The sequence below is a fragment of the Carlito syrichta genome, unplaced genomic scaffold (assembly GCF_000164805.1).
Source record: "Carlito syrichta isolate Samal-C Ts95f unplaced genomic scaffold, Tarsius_syrichta-2.0.1 Scaffold303188, whole genome shotgun sequence".
NCBI lineage: Eukaryota > Metazoa > Chordata > Mammalia > Primates > Tarsiidae > Carlito > Carlito syrichta.
In genome coordinates, this window is record NW_007247284.1 from 75,308 (window position 1) to 94,682 (window position 19,375).

At 39.6% G+C, this 19,375-nt stretch overlaps 1 protein-coding gene across 1 annotated transcript in view; it reads right to left on the reverse strand.

Annotated features, from left to right (window-relative positions):
- The window catches only part of LOC103260368 (ryanodine receptor 3-like), a gene marked incomplete at its 3' end in the record, with an annotated part of 179,316 nt that overhangs the window by 53,553 nt on the left and 106,388 nt on the right, over positions 1 to 19,375 (reverse strand). Inside the window, exons 19-21 of the mRNA XM_021712324.1 lie at positions 7,487 to 7,703; positions 2,313 to 2,417; positions 482 to 585 (exon numbers count right to left, since the gene is read on the reverse strand). Coding sequence (XP_021567999.1) covers positions 482 to 585; positions 2,313 to 2,417; positions 7,487 to 7,703 — 426 coding nt within the window. The remainder of the gene's footprint in view (positions 1 to 481; positions 586 to 2,312; positions 2,418 to 7,486; positions 7,704 to 19,375) is intronic.

Genomic DNA, 19,375 nt, shown 5'->3' on the forward strand with positions numbered 1-19,375 from the left:
AAAAGAATTTAAAATGGGAGATACCACTATGGGCTAGAAAAGTTAGAGTCCAAAGTAGGCCCATGGGTGGAATCATGGAGAAGCTAAAAGTTGTTTTAATATATATAAAACTGAATTTCAGTGAATCAAACACACGTTCCCACTGGGTTTTAGAAATAATTTATCTTGATTTAATGTGAATTATAGGAGGCACTTGGTATCTTGATTCTAAGTTTCTTCTCACTTTTCTTTCTGCCACCTACCTTTCCCCTGCTCTTAGTAAATAGCAAATGGTTTCTAAAGACACATATACACTCAATAATAATAGTGGATGGGTTATTCACTAAGCTAAAGTTTTTGTGACATGAATAATCATCATTCCCTCTAATTTATCAGAATGGGCCATGTTTTCAGGTAAGAGATACACCTTTACAGTTCAGTTATAATGTATTAAATCATCTACTCACTGTTTAGTCCAACTTCAACTCAATTAAACACTCACTTTAAGGTTTCAGTTGACATTTGCAGGTTATAATTCTTCTCGGTTTCAGGGAGCTTTGAAAACTCCACAAGGCATGGATGTTGTCTCTTATTGTCATCTCGTATCTAGGTGACAACATAAGAAAGAATGTGATTTAAGTTTTGACAGCTGGCACTGTACTGGAAAACAGAAAAGAACACACTTTGAAACATGTTCCAGGCAATCCATATCAAGGAAGACAAAGATGGCAACTTGCTGATAGGCAAACTTATTATCTTCTCTCTAGTAAATGATACATATAGTTGTTGATGGCTTGTGTTCTGTGGATTTATTTCTAGACAGGTGTTTGCATGTAGAACATACTTTCCCAGAGAGATAATTTTGCATGTGGTAGCCATGTTCTTGGTTGTCCAAAATTCACATAACCATAATGTTACTGAAGGGTAGCATTCTTCAGTACATAAAGGACTACAGAATGCAAACCAGCACTGTCCAATATTGATGCAAAGTCAGTCACTGTTACAAACCATATTTGTAATTTCAAATTTTCTAGCAGCCACATTAAAAAGGCAAAAAGAAATAATATTAAAACTGCATTTTATTTAACCTAATAAATGCAAAATATTATCAATGTAACAAGTAATCAATATAAGAAATTCTAAGATATTTTACGTTATTTTGTCATACTAAGTCTTCAAAATCTGGTGTGTAATTTTTTTTTTTGAACCAGAGTTTCACTCTCTCACCCAGGCTGGAGTGCAGTGGCTTGCTCATGGCCACCCCAAACGTTGACCTCCTGTGCTCAGGCCATCCTTTCACCTTAGCCTTCCAAGTAGCCGGAACTATAGGTGCATGCTATCATGCCTAGCTAATTATATATATATTGAGGTCTCACCAAGTTTCCAGGCTGATCTTGAATCCCTGGACTCAGGCAATCCTCTTGCCTCAGCCTCCCAAAGTGCTGGGATTTCAGGTTTGAGTCACTGGACCTGACCTCTGGTGTGCATTTTACATCTCTGTCTGGACTAGTCACATTTCAAGTGTTCAGTAGTCAAATGTGGGTCAGGGCTTTGTATTGAACAGTGCAGATCCAGACACTGAATACTTCATTTATTCATTCACCAAACATTTGTTAAATGCCTGTATTATATGATAGGCACTGAGCTAGACATGAGGAGTTCAATGTTGAACCCACTCACATACAGTGAGATGATTTTATGGCAACTATATAAATATACAAGTGTGGAAGTACAGGGACCTTTTTAGTAACTATGCTGGAATGTATGTCATTTGAGAGCGTTGAGGTCACAGGAAGCTTCGGAACTCACCTATCCTCCTGCCTTTAGACATGACCTTCCACAAATCACAGAACACGATCAATTTGTATCCTCTTTGAAAAATGGTTTCTAGTGAAAGTTTCCCTATCCTCTTCTGATTGGCTATTAATCTTAGTGTTACATTTGAAAACCATATTAAACCACTTCTGATTCCAAACAGTGAATCAGCTGCTTTTCCCTGCCTGGGCAGAGAGGTCCATCTTTTCTGATGGGAAAAGGAAAGCTATGAATGTTCTGAAGGAAATGTTGAGGAATGACAGCACCCAATATTTCCTAAATAAAGGAAATTAATATTTGGGAGTAAGAAGGGAAATGGACTCCTGGTTCTATCTGTGAAGAGCTGGTCTCCTCAATGCTCCTGGCAACTGAATGCAGTGAAAAGCAGGCAGGTGGCAGAAAGGAAGGAACGAATTTTGGCTCATGAAGTTCCTGTGGTCATTTGAGCCTCTGAAGATCCCTTCCAGGTAACAAGGCAATCCAACCCTTCTCCCCTGCCCAGTCACTGAAACACACACCTTGCCAAAAGTCCAGCCAAGCTCTATTTTATTCATTCCCCAAAGCTCGTGGATGTTTTCAGCCAGTCTGTCTCGGATCTTCTCCAGGTGAGGTGGCAAAACAACCTAAAACAAAAGGAAGAAGTGAAAAGCCAGAACTATATGATCATGTATTGAAAGGCATGAGAAAATCTCCAGGGGTGGCCATTGCCTTATTCAACTCTGGTGTGGCCATGTGCTCTTTGAGCTATCTATGGTTGTTGCCATGTTTCCTGGCTTTGGCCCTCTCCCCTACCTTGGGGAGGTGAAGTTCCACTTTTTCTCTCTCTAATTTATTTTCTAAATAAATTCTATTTTTTCATATAAAAAAAAAAAAAAGAAAATCTCCAGGGGTTCAACTGCCCCATTTGGATTCACTGGCTCGTCACCCAGGAAGGGCTGCATCACTACAACCTCACCCTACTTGTCCTTTGTGTTTCCAGCTTCTTTTCCTACTTCCTCTCTACTCCTTGTTGCATCTCTGGCTCTCCCCTCTGTCTTCTCTTCGGGTATCTATGTTGCATGTCCTTCACATGTGAATATTTCCCTCATCCTATTTCCTCTGACTTCGTGTTTTCACCCGCCCACATCTGGAGACAATCACTTCCAAGTGGATGCATCTCTAGTCATGGTCTCTGTTGAGGTTCAGACTCACAGTTCCAACTGTTTGCAGAAATTTTTCTGTTTGCAGAAAAATGATTTCTGTTTGCAGAAATCAAAGTGAGTTCAATACATTATCGAAAGTAAATTCATTATCCTTCCATTAAAACAACAACTTCTTCTCCATCTTCTTCTCCCCTCCCCTGTTCTTCTATTGTTGTATGACACCTAACCATCACTTCAAACCTGGAAGTTATCCTGTTCCTTTCCTCTTCCTTAGACTCTCCTCTTGTCTTTCTTCTCCATGTAATTAGTCATGAAATCTACCATGTTTATTTCCCAAGTGTCTTTCAGAAAGATCCTCTCCCTTTTCATCACTCAACCTCATTATTTTTTCCCTGGACTACAGCAAGAGCCTCATAATTGGTCTTTCTAGCTCCCTACCTCTCTATCCCCCACACTGCAGCTAGAGTGACAAGTCTAAAACAACAAAAAATCACATCACATCAAAACACTCTCCTGAATATCCCCCAGTGTTCCTGAACACTCCTAACACAAGATTAGATGTATTAATCAACAACACAGCGCCCTTCTTGGGTTTTCACATCATGGTCTCCACAAACACATCCTTTCCAAACTTCTTGAAATTCTCTCAAAAGACCTGTTTAACAGCCCTGGCAAACACACTCAGTATGAATTTTTCTATATTTTGCTCAAGTGTCACCACTGTTGAGAAGTCCCCCCTGATTACCTCCTTACCTTCAGGGAGAGTTTCTCTGTGTTTTCCTAGTGTTTTGCTCCTATCTCTTCACAGAGGCCATAAACTAGAGACCCAAGTTTTTTCTTTTTTCCTTCTATTTTCTTTAATTTATTATTATTATTTTCATGTTTATTGGATAACAATTTCCAAATGAGAGATTTCATATAAAAATCCACTTGGAAGATGGCTAAGAAGGATTCATAATTCTGCCTGGCAACGATCAGCTGGAGCTAACTAACTGTCCATTTCAGGATGAACTGCATGCTTAGGCTTCTTCTCTTCTGCATCACCTGCCTGGTCCTTGCAATTTCTGTCCTGTTACAATAATTATTGGTGTTTCCACTGTTTTAAAAAAAATCTCAATGTTTGAGGAGGAGTGGGGGGAGCCCATGGAGAAAATATTTTGTAGAAAAAGTACATAAAGTTTGTGATATATAATAAGAGCATAGAGAAAGTGGCAATAAAATATGCATTTAACCTTTATTTGTTTTTCAATTAAGAACTTAAAAAACACTGTAACTATTGAAAAGTCAAAATTAATACAGTCATATCTTAGTATCTGTTGAAGATTGGTTATAAGATCTCCCCTATCCCATACCAACATTTGCAGATGCTCAAGTCTCTCATATAAAATGGTGTGGTATTTATAAATAACTTACAAGCATTCTCCCATATACTTTAAATCATTTCAACATTACTTACAGTACAATATAAATGCCATATAAACAGTTTTTATCTTGTATTTTTTACATTTGTATTTTTTATTTTCCAGAATATTTTCCATCTGCAGTTGGTTGAATTTGCGTATGCAGAATCTGCAGAGGGCTGACTGTAAGTTCATGATTTTCTTTTCTCTTTCCTTCCTTCCTTCATTCCTGTTTCTTAATTACTTTCTTTCTTCCTCTCTTCCCCTCCCTCTCTCTCTCTCTCCCTCTTTATCTCTTTATCTTTTTCTTTTGTTGGAAGGTCTCACTCAGCAGTACAGGAGGCTGACATGCAGTGGCATGAACACAGCTCACTGCAACCTTGAATTCCTGGGCTCAGAAGATCCTTCCACCTCAGCCCCTCCAGTAGCTGGGAATGTAGGTATGCACCTCCATGCCCAGCTAATTTTTTTATTTTTTGTAAAGATGAGGTCTTACTGTGCTGCCCAAGTTGATCTTGAACTTCTGGGCTCAAATGATCCTCCTGCTTTGGCCTCCCAGAGTGCTGGGATTATAGGTGTGAGTCACTGTACTTGGCTGCATGATGTTTTAATAAGAAGTATAATGAGGGAAATGTGTAGCAAATGATTTACAACTGCATTTGGATTTTACTGTTTCACTAAAATAATCTGTTTAAACTAAATGCTCCTGAGTTGATCACAACCTGAAGGTAGATTTGCAACAGAAGGAATGGCTTAAATGAGAGGGGAAAATGGGATTACTGTGGAAAGAGCCCTCCACAATAACCCTAAATCAGAAATTCAATGAACTCAACTGGTGACAGAGTAATACTGACTTGATAATTATCTCCTGAGAGTATAGAGCCCACAGGGAAGACTTCGTGAAAATGGGTTTTTTTGTCCTAGTACCTAGGAAGGGGCTAGGGTAGAGCCTAGACAGTGATATAGTTAGGCCAAGCTCTAAGTACTCTAGCTAGTTAGAGATACTTAATCCACAAACTGATTAATGTGCCTCAGGGAGAATAGAGATTTGACTTTGTGTAAGGATCTCCTAGTTAACGTCTCCTTTGACAATGATTTCACAGAACAGTAGATTCTAAAACATTGCAAGGTCTTATTCACGATAAGGAATTCCACCTTTCCAATAAGAACTTCCCTATTATTTGATCTCTTAAGAAACATTTCCCTAGTTCCAGGATCCACCCAAATTCAGCTTTGGCTCCAGACTTTAAAGTTCTTCTGGCTTGTGGATTTATCTCTGCTCTTTGGTTTCCAAATCTCCAATTTTGCTTGTTTAGAGAACACCTCTCATCATTGATCAAGCGCTGCTTTCTTCCTCCATAAAATTTCCCTCATTCTTTTGAATTCTTTTTGAGGCCAGCTTCTAGGAAACCTTGTCTGAGTAACAGACATGTTTTGGATTACTTAATAAGGAGAGGCAGCCCAGAGAGGAGGCACACTCAATGCCCCTGCTCTCTACCTGCTTTAGCACTAGTATCCCTGTGTCCTCAGAGAAGCTCCTTCAGACTTTGGCACTCAAGTTTCTTGTCTATGAAGGAATCTAGAATATGCTACAGTAGTGTGAGAATTATTTTGAGATGAAGACATTTGAGAAACAACGGATACAGGAAAGAGCTTTTTCTGAACCCCTCTTATCTGCCTAAAAAAACCAGCCTCCCCAAAGAATTCAACTGTTCATCTCCAGGAAAGATTCACTCTCATTCAGAGAAAAGTCAGCTCCACACCTAAACAGATAGAGTTACAAAACTATCATCTCTCCCATCTATTCATCTTAGGAACCATTTATCTTTCCCAAAAGTCATTTGTTTTATCAGAAATGCACTTCTCTCCTTCCCCTTTCCCTACTACAATGGTATACAAGCTCCAAATTCCAACCTCCTCCCTGAGTTACATTTCTTGAACTCCACACTAGGTGATTACAATCTTTTTTTCTCTTGCTAAACATACTAGATGATTAAAATCTGTTTTTTTCCTTCTTTTGTTAATCTGTCTACCTGAGTTTAATTCTCAGACCCCCAGAAACAGAACCTTGGAGGGTATAAGAGAACTTTTTCCTTTTTGACAACTAGAATACACAGAAACAAGACTATCAATTCCTAGGATCACCTCTAGCTTACAAACTCCTCTCAGTTTCCTATCAAGGTTCTCAACTTCTGCCCCCCACATTCAAGGTGCTGTACTAGGTTCCATGAAGCAGGCAGAGAAATGCTGCAGTTTCTAGTCAATGGAAATTCACAATCATTAGTTGCAGGAGGTAAGAAGCAAACACATGAACACATACACTCAGGTGAATGTAATAGGGTCATATAAATATTATGGGAAAATACATTCTAGTGACATTTCTATAGGCTAAAAGAGCTATATTACACAAACTATTATGACCCCAAGTGCCTTGGAAGCAAGGTCTCTTTTCATTTATTTTTTCTAACATCTAGAATAGTGATTCAAATAGCCCAGGTGTGTCGGAAATGTTGAAAGCTCTGGCATGCTCCTTGTCATTCCCTGTTTTGTGCACTTTTGTTTTCCAACTCTTCCCCTGTAGGTTCCTCCTCTTCCAAGCATCCAGCGATATGAGAACATCCATTGCCACCTGTCTCCTCTTGTACTTTGTGTTGTTACTTCTAATCCCTTATCTATCCCATTTCCCTTACATCACTCCTGGGTGCCTCCCATTTAAGCTTATTAAAGGCTCAGACCAAATTCCATCCTCTCTACACAGACTTCTAGAAGAATTCTAGCTTAAGGGATGTCTCTAGCATTTACCTGTGCATGCTGCTGATTTTGTGTTTATTACATTTGGCCTTTTAAAAATTAATACATTTACTGCTTACTTTAGCTTGGCTGCAAATTCCCAGATAATACAGAAATATTTCTGTTCATCCTTCACGGAGTACAGCACATGTAGTAGGTGCTCAACATGTTGACTAAGAAATCTTTAAAGAGCTGAATATGTGCAAATGATGTGAACATGAAGAATGATGGTTGTCCATATTATACAATAATTCTATAGAATGTATGGGGAGAATCATTCAAAGATGACATAAAAAGAAGAAAAACGTAACTCTATTGCTTTATCTATGTAGGTTGTGCCTGTTGACAACTCACACCTACCTGACTGGTATCTATGGGGCATGGGGTGAAAGAGGCTTGGGAGAGGAACTGGGTGGTACCCAACAGATCTCTAACGCCTTCGGCATCACGTTTATATTCTTTGACAGGCTCCAATCTCATCTTCTCTTTTGGAAGTAAGGCTTCATAGCAAGGGGCATAGCCAGAGGGAGGCAGGAACTTGAATTCTCCATGACGTCCACCCATTAGGAAACGTACTCTGTGTTGTTTGAAGAGAGCAGGATTAGCGATGGCAAAAAAATTCACCTGAACCCAGAAAGTTGAGGCTGCAGGGAGCCATGATTATGCCACTGCACGCCAGCCTGGGCAACAGAATAAGACCCTGTCTCTCTTTCTCTCTCTCTCTCTCACAAAATATGTATTCATATATATATATTTTTTCCACATACATACCCTAGCCCAAATAAGTGCCAATTAAAGATCAGTCCTCACTCCCAGGCCCAAAATAATTTTACTGAGAAATAACTGTCAGTTGACCCATAACAGCTAAGCACTTCAACATTTATTTATACATACATTGTTAGGTTTTAAAAATGAAGTTTATCTTAACTCCAGTAGGTTAAGTAATGACTATATATTACTACAGCACTGCAAAAGTAATAGTGATAATGATAAGATTATTCTCTGTAAAGATCATATTAAAATTACAGCATGAGAACTTCAACTCTTCTTACTTGAAAGAGGTTACTCACAAACCAATGAAAAAACATGATGTAACTCTCTGAGGAAAATAGAAAATTCTTTCCTTAAGGTTCAGGCAAACAGATTAAGTAACACTAGAGTATTTAACACAAATTGTATACGTAGCTGAAGATACAATTTAATAGAAATGAGGCTGGTTTCGGTGGATCAGCCTGTAATCCCAGCACTTTGGGAGGCCGAGGTGAGTGGATTGCCTGAACCCACGGGCAAGACCCACCTGGGCAACTTGACGAGACCTCATCTCTACAATAAATCAAAAAATTAGCTGGGCATGGTAGCGTGCGCCTGTAGTTCCAGCTACTTGGAAGGCTGAGGCGGAAGGATCGCCGGAGCCCAGCAGGTCAAGGCTGCGGTGGCCGGGAGCGGCCACTGCACTCCAGTCTGGGCAACAGAGTGAGACTCCAACTCAAAAAAAAAAGAAATGATACAATGCAAAGACTGAAGTTCCTCAAAGTAGCCATACGAGGACAACTGTGAGGAGATGGCCATGGCTGCATGGAAGCAGATGAGCACCAAGTGTTTGCTCCTCAGGATGCCAGTGTCTTTCTTAGGGCCACCATCCCCCTGTCATCACCCAGACCTGACACCCAAGTCCATCCTAGCAGTGCCCACTGGGAGCTCCCAAGGAAGGGGGAAGGACACTTAGAGGTCCACGGTAAGGGTAGGCAGGCACTAATCACCAACACACAGAAAAGTCTTTCAATAATTTAGTTTGGCATTCTGGCTGAAAATTAGTCTTGTGTATACAGGTTAGGATTCGAATTAGCTCCCTAACCACTCTACCACCCACAAGAAAGAGAAGGTGAAAGGGAACTATTTCAAAATGATACTTCATACAATCCCAGATTTGTCATCAGATTATAGTTTTCACAATCAACAGCCACCACATTAAATTGGTGAGGAAATATGACCACAGTTTTAAATAATTAAAACACAGCAAGATATGCAGCCCTGTAGGTTTAAGAATAATTGTACACAGGAAAATATATCAATACATACATAGAGCCTGCAGATAACACTCATTCCCTTTCCCCTCTTCATCAAACACATTTACGGAACCCCTACAACTCTACTCGTCTTTGCACCGGAGATTCAACAATGAGCAAGATGTACAGTATCCCTGGTGTCACAGAGCAGGTATTTTTGCAGGCAAATAGGCCTAATTACCGATTAGGAGACATCTGATGAGGGAATACAAAGGGAGATGTGAAATGCCTCTGGGAAGGGGGTGGCTCCTATAGATGGTGTCAAGGAAGGCCTCTCTGAGGAGGAGACATGTGAGTTAACCCTGGTGGAAAAGGAAGAGCCAATGAGTTCATGAGCTGGAAGAAGAAGAGCATTCCAGGAAGAAGAAGAGCATTCCAGGCAAAAGCCCTGAGATGGGAAGAGCTTAGACAGATCAGAGAAGAGAAAGGAGTGTGGTATGGGTGTGAACACCATGAGCCTGAGGTACAAAAGACTGAGGCAGGAGGGATAGGGCCGTCGCAGTCAAGGTCTATGAGTCCTGGCAAGGAGTTGGGATTTTATCCCAAGCGGGAAGCTGCTGATGGGGTTTACCGTGAGAAAATACAAGATTCTTCTACCTGCCCTATGTAGCTGGTCTGAGGACCAATTAGGAGGCTCTTAAAGTAGGCACAGGGAGATGTGGGTGGGTTGGACCAAAGTGATCCAAGAATCCAAACCCAGTTTTGTTTTGGAATTAGAATTGCAAAGAATTGCTATGGACTGGGTGTATGTGTGCAAGGGGATGAAGTACATGGAATAAGGTTCTGATTTAGCAAGGCTCATACAGCAGGACACTTTGCACTGGGCCTCTTCCGTTAATTGGGAAGTGAGGGTGGTCATACAACAGAGTCTCAGTATTGGCTGCATAATTGTGATTATGGAAATGTCCTAATTAGGAAACTGGAAAAAGAAAAATCTCTCCGAGAGATGCTAAGGCTTTTTTTTTCTTCCTTCCCAAGAAGAACAGATACTTCATCCAAACAGCATTTTATAAAATGCTTTTTTAAGATTAATTATAGAAATCATGTGAAGCCTCCCACCTCCCCCTTTTAGTAACTAAACAATAATGATATAGAATTAGGACCACAATTGTCTCGTGTGATGTTCCTGCATTAAGCATTATGTAATAGGGCATGATCTATGTGTATTGAGAATTTGAACAATGAAATTAAAATGAAATTGAGTCATTAGCTTGCAGTATTACTAATTTAGTGAACCTTCAGGAAATAATGACTAAGCCTTAAAATTATTTGTTGAGAACTACCCAATTCAATTGCAACATAACAGATTGTGTTACTGACATATTGAAGTCACAAGATAAAATTGGATCTTTTTGAGAAAAGAATTAGTGTGGGAAATTTTCTGCCTCTCTCTCCTCATTGAGCATCCTTCCTGTGAGAAGCTGAGTGCCTTGTAGCTTGTACAGCAAGTATATTCTGTTACTCACTAGCATATGGATTCCAAGAACAAGTAAAATGGTCTCTTATGAGGATTTCTAGAGGAATTTAATTATTTATGAGCTCTCTTGCCAGTTTCAAAATTTCTTTTATGTTTGAAAACCTGCTGGCTAGATAACAAATCAAGAAAGGTGCAGTTCCTGGGAGCACTTAATGTGAACAATGCTTTCTGTTTTTATATTCAGTTATTAAAAGGAGGGCAATAATTTGGTTATAAATCTTAATCTCCTCTCTCCTAATGGTCATGAAGACTGTAAAATGAAAAATTAACACAGGCAGAAAAGTGGTTCCTGCTACTGAAGAACTGGGCTTTAAACATCATCATGCTGTGCCTCAGTGGGTAGAAGGAAAGGTCCCAGATTACTTTGGAAGTCACGCCACATAAGAATCCTTGTGCTTCCAGCAGGTAGGATTGAACAGGCGTTGGTCCCAGGCACACCCACCATCTGTGGCTTCCTTTCTTGCTGGTCCTGAACAGCCTGCCCAGAGTCTGTGGGAAGGGATCTAACAAACTGCCACCACTATTAGCAGTCTCTCCCAGAACTTGCCCTGGAGATGCAGATTGACCAGGCTAATGGAAATAGCTAGGAATAAAATTTAGTTTAGAAGGGAACAACCAAAAGAAGGAAATAAATACCTGAAACCCACTTTAATTATTTGAGTATACTGAAGTGGGCTCCCTTCTTTTCTCAGAGATTTGGCAGAGCTCCCAAATGTAGACCTGTGAATCCATAACTCAGAGGACGACAAATATTTTCACATCCTAAAGTGAAATGCTAGGTTCACAATGCAGGGTATACCAAAAAACTGTGAAATTGGTTCTATCAGCCTCAGCCCACCACACACCTCTAGAAGGATAAGGGATATAATTCATCTGGAAAGAACTGTCAGGGAGAGAGGGAGGGGTGTTCCCTCCCATCTGAAACCAAATGATGAGGGCTTCAAGGAACTACTCAGAAGCTTGACAAGTGTCCCTTGGAGTTTAGTGAGAGATACATTTGCTTGGTGACAGAAGAGAGAGCACGAGAAGGGCCACAATGGAAAAAGAGATGCTCTTTACTCAGGGTGACATCAAGGACTGTGCTCCCTGGGAAGCCAGATATAAGCTCCTCAAATGAGTCCACTGTCAGCCATCTTGAAAGGGACTCTGCCCAGAAAGGTAGATGACTGAATAGAGATCAGAAACCCAGTGGCTAGCAGAAGTGGGAAGGGGAATGTGGAGGGAGGTTTGGGATCAGCAAAGGAGGCAGCCAGCAGATGTGGTAAGGTTTGTGTCAAAAGAACGCTCGCAGCCTGAGGGTCACTAAGAAAACTACAAAAGAGATCCAGAAGAGAAAGAGGCAGCAATTGTACAACACTTCACAAAGGCCTGGTGCTGCACAGACTCCATAGGATGTACCCATCCTCCAGTCTTCTCTTCTAGTGGTTCAACTCCAGAGGGGTCTGCATCAGGAACTGGCTAACCCGGGAGGAGGCTGACCAGTGGGGAGGCTGACCAATGGGGAGAAGGAACCTGCAGCTGACTTCATACTGCAGGCCCAGGTTTGAGAGGGCTCAAACCTTAAACTGGTTACAAATTGGGATTTTATATATTTTTATATGAATAGGTGGAACTTTCAAGTTACTTACAAAATTGTTCTTGTTCCTAAAATGAGCAGTAAAGGCTACATGACCTTCCCAAGAATTTATCCAGAACCAGAAGTCAAGAGCATGGATTTACAGAAGGGTTGAAGGAGAAAAAAATAAAGTTCTCCTTATCCAGTCTACTTCTCTCAATAAATATTTTAGCTGGCACTTAATGTTTATTTATCTTTTAAATCCTTTACCTCATTCACAAATAAAAAATGTTCAATTGGAATGTAACTCTCTCTTTTCTGGGTGTTTTCTTCCCTGCTTCTTGAGTTTTACTGAATCTATCAGCATCCTCAAAATGTTAAATTTAAAATAAAAAAGATAATTTAAAAATTGAGTCCATTAAAATCAGTTTTTCTTTATCCTCAGATTTTTCTCTGCATTAATGGATTTTAAAAATCAATGTCATTAGTCAATTTAATCTCTTCCACTAAAACACTTGTATCATCTTCTGGGGTTCTTCCCATAACTGAGATGTTCTGTGAGCTCTCAAAGAGGATATTTTTCTTCCTAAAGCATTTACAGTAAGTGACTGTGTCCTTAAATTCCTTCACCTCAAAGATGAGCAATAGTTTCAGTAATAGCTATCTGGAAGTAATGAAGTTGTGGGATGTATAGAGGAAATTTTTATTTACTTGACTAATTTTGAAAACACAGGACCTTCAGGAAATAATGACTAAACCTTAAAATTATTTGTTGAGAACTACTGAAAAATGCCTGTCAGCATTTTCAATTTCTCTTTTGTGATTTGTGCATTTTTGCTTGCTAATTTGAAGAAGAGATGGGGATACTCATTATAAATGCCCAGATTTGAAAGACTGACCCATGAATGCAAAATACAGCACGTTCATGACAAAGCTTTGCCTTGCTCAAAAGGGGTGACTGGTTTTCCTTTCACTGGGCTATGATATTATTATTCAGCACTTACTAGCAAATGTATAAAATCACTTTAGTCTTACTAGATGTCTTATTAATTTTATCTGCTATTATATTCCTTCTAGAGAGCTGGGATAAATTTCCAAAGAAGAAAAGGATATTAGCTGTAGTTAAGAGGAGGAAGAATTAGAAAGCTTCTGCTGACCTGAATTCAACTCGTAAGTCACGATTCATGATTGCATCTTTAGTCTGTATCACTAAGCCTGGAGAACAATATGAATTATGGACATTCCCACATTCATATTTCTTTCTGGCCAGGGTTTGATAAAAGCCCAGGGCAATCCAGCCAGTGCTCATCATGTTCTCCGCAGAAGTATATTTATCTCAGCAATAATTTCCACAGCATTGACCACAGCAAGCTGGAAATAGCTAAGCTGTTGGTTACCTGAATTTTAGCCAAGTCTGGCAGATACCAACAGAAAATAAACAGTAACCACAAATACAAAACATTGTCAGATATGGTTGTTTTTATAAATGGAAAGAGTTGATTTTAAAAAGTTATGTAAGATGATTAAATAGATTTATGAGGAGTTTAACTATAGCTATAAAATATATTCTACTATAGTTACTAACTCATTAATTTTCTTGCAAAACAAAAAGTAATATCCAAATTTCATTATATATGAGGGGACAGAATTATTTTTGGGGGTGTGGGCCCCTTGTAGAACAGACTTCCCCTCTAGGTAAGTGTTCTATGAACCCATGGACATCAGTGCACCAGCTAGCATTGTTGTGAGAGGTTACACTTAGTTTCAGTGAAAAAAAAATTTTTGGAGACTCTTTCAACATGTTTGCCCATTTCATGATGGGTGATTTACAAGCACACCTGCCCATACAGCGCTTAGTGCTCAGCAGTTTTTGACCAAAGTTGGCATGACTCTTGTGCCCCACTCTCCCTATTCACCTGATCTCGCCCCAAGTGACTATTTTGTTGTTGTTGTTTCCCCAGATGAAAAAAGTTCTCAAAGGGAAATGTTTTGCTGATGTGAAAGAGGTAAAACAAAAAACAGCAGTATCATTAAAAAGCATCAAAATTGACAAGCTCAAGACTATTTGAGCAGTGGAAAAATGTAGATGCATTGCATCAAACAGAGTATTTTAAAGGTGACTGAAGTGTAAACATGTAAGAATAAATGAAAATTTTTGTAAATAAATTCCTGGATTTTTTTGGGGGGGTCCCTCTCATACTGTGACTTCTGTTTAATGAACTATATGTGACTTGTTCCATGATGCCATGTGGCAAGGAGTGTGTACGACTACCTTTTAATAAGAACTTCCTGGCATCTAAATAACTAAAACTTTTGGGTGGGCTCCAAGGTACATATGCCTCATTCCAAATTCTGTCCCATAATGAATAAGGCTGTTACACTGAGGGCCTATAGCACTACCGCTACTGTCCATATAAATATGCCATATTGAGAAGAAAACTATGGAGACACGTTCATAATAGAGAAGAGAGTATGATATATTGATTCGTGGGTTTTGTCAGTAATTACTCATGCTGCCTTTGACTTCACTGTGGATAAATCTAAATGATTTTTGCTCTTCATGTGACTTTTCTTTTCAACGACTGCTAGCAGGGACATACTAATCAGGTATTATCATCAACACAGTTTGTAAGTATAAAATAATTACTAAAAAAATTAAGACTAGGACCTCAGTAAAAACCATTAAATAGGAGGAAATATGACTATAAAAGAGAAATTTAATTTAGAAGACTCATAGAAGTTTCAAATAAAGTACGAGAAATAATCCTGAATGCTTCTATGATGGGAGAAGAAGAACCTTTCTCTAGATGGGCATAACACCTTGCATCTTGCTGGGAGAGAGACTATAAAACCAGGCAAGTGTTCTATGCTATTGGGTGAAACAATTTATTTGCAATTTACTATAAAGCACATTTCTTTTTGATATGATCCTTGAATTAACTTGGTATTAATATTCTGGTTTATCTTTCTAGCTCTTTGCTCAACTGAACTAAAGTAGAACAGAGAAGAACTGCTGGGTGTCAGCACCAAATCATAGTTTACCAGTTGATGTAAACATTGGTATATCTATCTCACTTGCTAATAAATGAAAATAAAGCAGTTGGCTTATACACCCCAACACAGGTCTAGCGCTGACCCTGATCAAGGACATCATGCGATGGACAAGATGCATTTCAGTAAAACATATTTTCCAACTACGCAGGCTCTGTGATTCTACCTCTCTTCAAATCACATGTTGTGAGACCCAAAACCAGAGCTGATAGTTTCCTGAGAAACAGGAGGCTTGACTGATTTCCAGCCCCAAGGCACTGATCTTTAGCCTCCCACCTGTTCAGCTGCCATAAGCAAAAAGCTTTCCAATCTAAGCTGTTGATACTTCAAGTCAACACATCTGGACTCTTCAGTTTCTTAAATTTGCTCAGCAGTTGTGTCTTATAAATGGCTAGTCATCTCATTTTTTTTTAATCTTGAAACTTTGCTTCTCTTTTATTTGTGCACTCAGAAGGCGGCATGATTTGCTGATACCAGATGCTAAAATTGTCCTCTACATGTGGATACCTTTCAGTTTCCTCACCTGCTAGCTACAGTTCTTTGTGAAGAGAGGATTCAAAAAAAAATAAATAAATAAAATTCCTCCCTCTACCTACCCCCACAATATAAAAATCTTATCGTATTGCTCTGAGGGAGACTGGAAGGATGAGCTAATGATTAGGAATTATTATGCAACATGCAAGAGCAGATGTACTGTTCTCTAAACACAAAATATACAGTAAAGTCCATTAGCCAGCAGACTGGAGAAGATCCCTTCTCAAAGGTCTGAATTCACCTAAGCAGTTTTCTCAGATGAGATGCTTGGGAAGTAGGTGTACTGTCTTTGAAAATAAGTAAAAACCAGTGAGTGAGATGTGGTCAAGCAAATAAAAATGCAAAGGGCACTAATGATGAACGATGAGGCTATCCACAATGCAGGCAAATGCAGTTCTGGAAAATGACTGCTCACAGTAACCTTGTTTCTCCAGAGAAGGCACTGAGTCAAAGGGTAGATGACCCCAGTGCTGTTACATTGTATTTATATTTCTTCTCATTCTCTTTAGTCCTGGGGAACAGAACCTGGAAGATGTACAATGGGGCTTACACTGGGTTCTCTCAGTGTAAGAAGGTCTTCTCTCTTTCTCAGAGGGCCTTTGCTCTAGTCAATTTTCTCTGTGCTTACAGTGTCTCTGTTTTTCAGTAACTCTCCTTCTTTTCTACATGCTCCTCATGGGTATCAATATGTGAGACCAACTTAAAAAGAGAAAATTGGAAAGAAATATCTTCAGCACATAGGCAAAGACAGAAACATAGGCAAAGACTTCTCGGCTCTTTAGAATACAGCATTGGATGCAAAATTCCCTGACTTGAATCTGTGATGAGTAGATCTTCAAGCCTAGTAAAGCTTTACTACAGTGGTTCTCCATTATTAAAAGAATCTCAAACAATATCAATACTTAATTGCAAAATATATTCATTCACATGAGTATGTTTGTATATATGCACACGCATAAACATCTGTCTATATATGTATGTACATATATACACACACATTTGTCTCAAATTTCAAAGGTTAAGTATTATCTCCAAAAAATAATTCTTTATTCTTAAACAGTTTATTTAATTGAAACAGACCAAATCTTTATCCTCCTTTGGAAAATATATAAATATGTCTTGGTTTATCAATTCACATGCCTACTACAGTGGTTTCACTCTGAAAATCACATCTCTTGGACCTGTGACTCTGAGACGGTCTCTTTGTGGTCCCAGATCAAACTCTTACTCTCCACAATGCTCCTCCTTCCATATCTCTTTCCAGAAGCTTCCATGAACACTAGTGTGAATCTAACTATGCTGACTCCAGTCTCTTGCTCTTGGTATGGAGAATGGCTAAGAACATTTTGGGAAAGAAGGGTTATTGTGGGGTCTTACTGTGCCTACATTAAATTGTGTAATAAGGCTAAAATAATTAAAAATAGCATTCAACTGGTACAAGGAAAGAGGGTTACAGCAATGAACACAATAGCAATAGTATATAGAAAAACAGCATGCGTAGTACAAGCCAAATTTAGCAATTTTATGGGTTCTTAGTATTCTAACTTACATTACTTTTGTGAAAGGGAAAAGCAAAAAACAACTAAGTATATATAAAAAAGCTGGGCATCCATGCAAGATGGTGATGGAGCAGGTAGGAATGTGAGAGTCTTTTCAAAAGCAAGTGTCTATAAAGGCTCTCTGTATGAGTGGGTGTGTGCTAGTGGGTGAGTGAAAGTTCATCTGAGGGGAGACTCACGCTCATGCACTTGGGGCTCTCCTCCAGAGGTGACTGCAACCCACTCACCACCCTGAGATTGGAGACCTGGGCACACAGGATCACCTGCCATTCTTGGGGCTCTCTTGAGAGGAGGCAGCAGAGAACAGCCACTCCTCACCACCTGGCACCTGGCCCATACCATCACCTACAGCAGCAGACCAGGCACAAGCAGGAGGAACTGTGGAGAAGACAGATTGTGGAAATCTGGAATAAAGCCCCAGTGCCAGTGATGAGATGCCAATGGGCACCATCTTCTCAGTCCCAGGATGGGGAGAGATCTGCATTGCTCCACCCAGCTCTGCCCAGCCTCCATCTTGGGACCCAGAGGCTATCCTCTCATGGGACTTGGAGAGACAGATGCTCCTTCCCAATGCTGGAACAGGCAATGACACATCAGATCTGAGTGGGAGATTTGACAGCAGCAGCAGCAGCGAGTAGGGTGAGTCCAGATCTGATCCATCCTCCTCCCACAGTAGTTCATGGGGCAACTGACCCATGCTGAGAGCAATCCTATCAGTCTGCACTGAGAGCAGAAGGGAGGGACTGGAGACCAGAGCTGCTCCTTAAGATGAAGGTGGCAGCCAAAAGAAACCTGGAGTTACAGAAGTGGCCACAGAATGAGTTTTTTTCTTCTTTTTCTGTTTTAGTTTTTTAAAAATTCTCTCTTCCTTTCTGTTTTGTTTACATTTTTGTATTTGCTTTGTGTCTGTTATTTTAATTTTTTTTAGCTTTTCTTTTTGTGTATGGGTATTTTTGAGGGAGAGTACACGAATGGGGTTTTTTGTTTGTTTGTATAATTGTCTGTATGTTCTTTTTTTGTTTTGTTTTTTCTATCTTTGTTTCTCTGTTTATTCATTAGTTGGTATGCCTGTCTGTTTTCCCTCTTCTTCTTTCTCTCGCCACCTTCCTTTCATCTTCCTCCTTCCTTTTTCTATTCTTTTCTTTTTTTCTTATCTCATTTTGCTTTCAGGGGGCAAACAGAAAACCACACTGCATGGACAGATTCTAAGGCAGTAAAAAGTGGGTTCCAGGGGGCCCATATACCTGTCAGTGGATACTGGGATCTGTAGATAGCTTCTGAATCACAGCTACCCCCTTATTTAAATCTCAAAACTGCAAAAAGCACAGGTCCCTACCCTCAGTCCAGCTTCAGAAGTGAACAAAACCAGAGGATATACACAAGAAAGAATATGAGATTGAGCAAACAGAAATAAGCTATCCCCTCATCACTGAACAACAGAAATAAAGAAGAGGTTAAAAGGGGGAAGGAAAACCTGCACAAATGAAGAAAAACCAAAGGAAGAATTGAGTCTCACACAGTCCCTGGGAAGTAAGCCACTGAGAATACAGAATTTGGAACTCAAACAATGACAAGCCCCCATAATGATTGGTCTTAAACCACAAACCCAGATATCAAGCTATTAATAGAAAGAATAAATAGAAATGAGGAGAGATAAGAAGAAAGAATGAAGGAGTTGATAACTGAGATAACTGCAATAAAGAATACAGTGAATGAAATCAATAACAAACTGCTAAGCATGGAAAGCAGAAACAACCAAGCAGAAGAAAGAAACTCAGAGTCTGAGAACCAAAATATGGAACAACCCAAGCTATTAAAAAACATAGAAAAAGAAGCTTTAAAAGACAGAACAAAAGCTCGAAGAGATGAGCAATTATTTCAAGAGACTGAACCTAAGATTAATTGGAATCCCTGAGGCAGATAGATAGAGACCAGCCTGGAACAAACATTCCATGAAATTATCCAAGAAAACTTCCCTCATCTCATCAGTAACATGACCATTCAAAA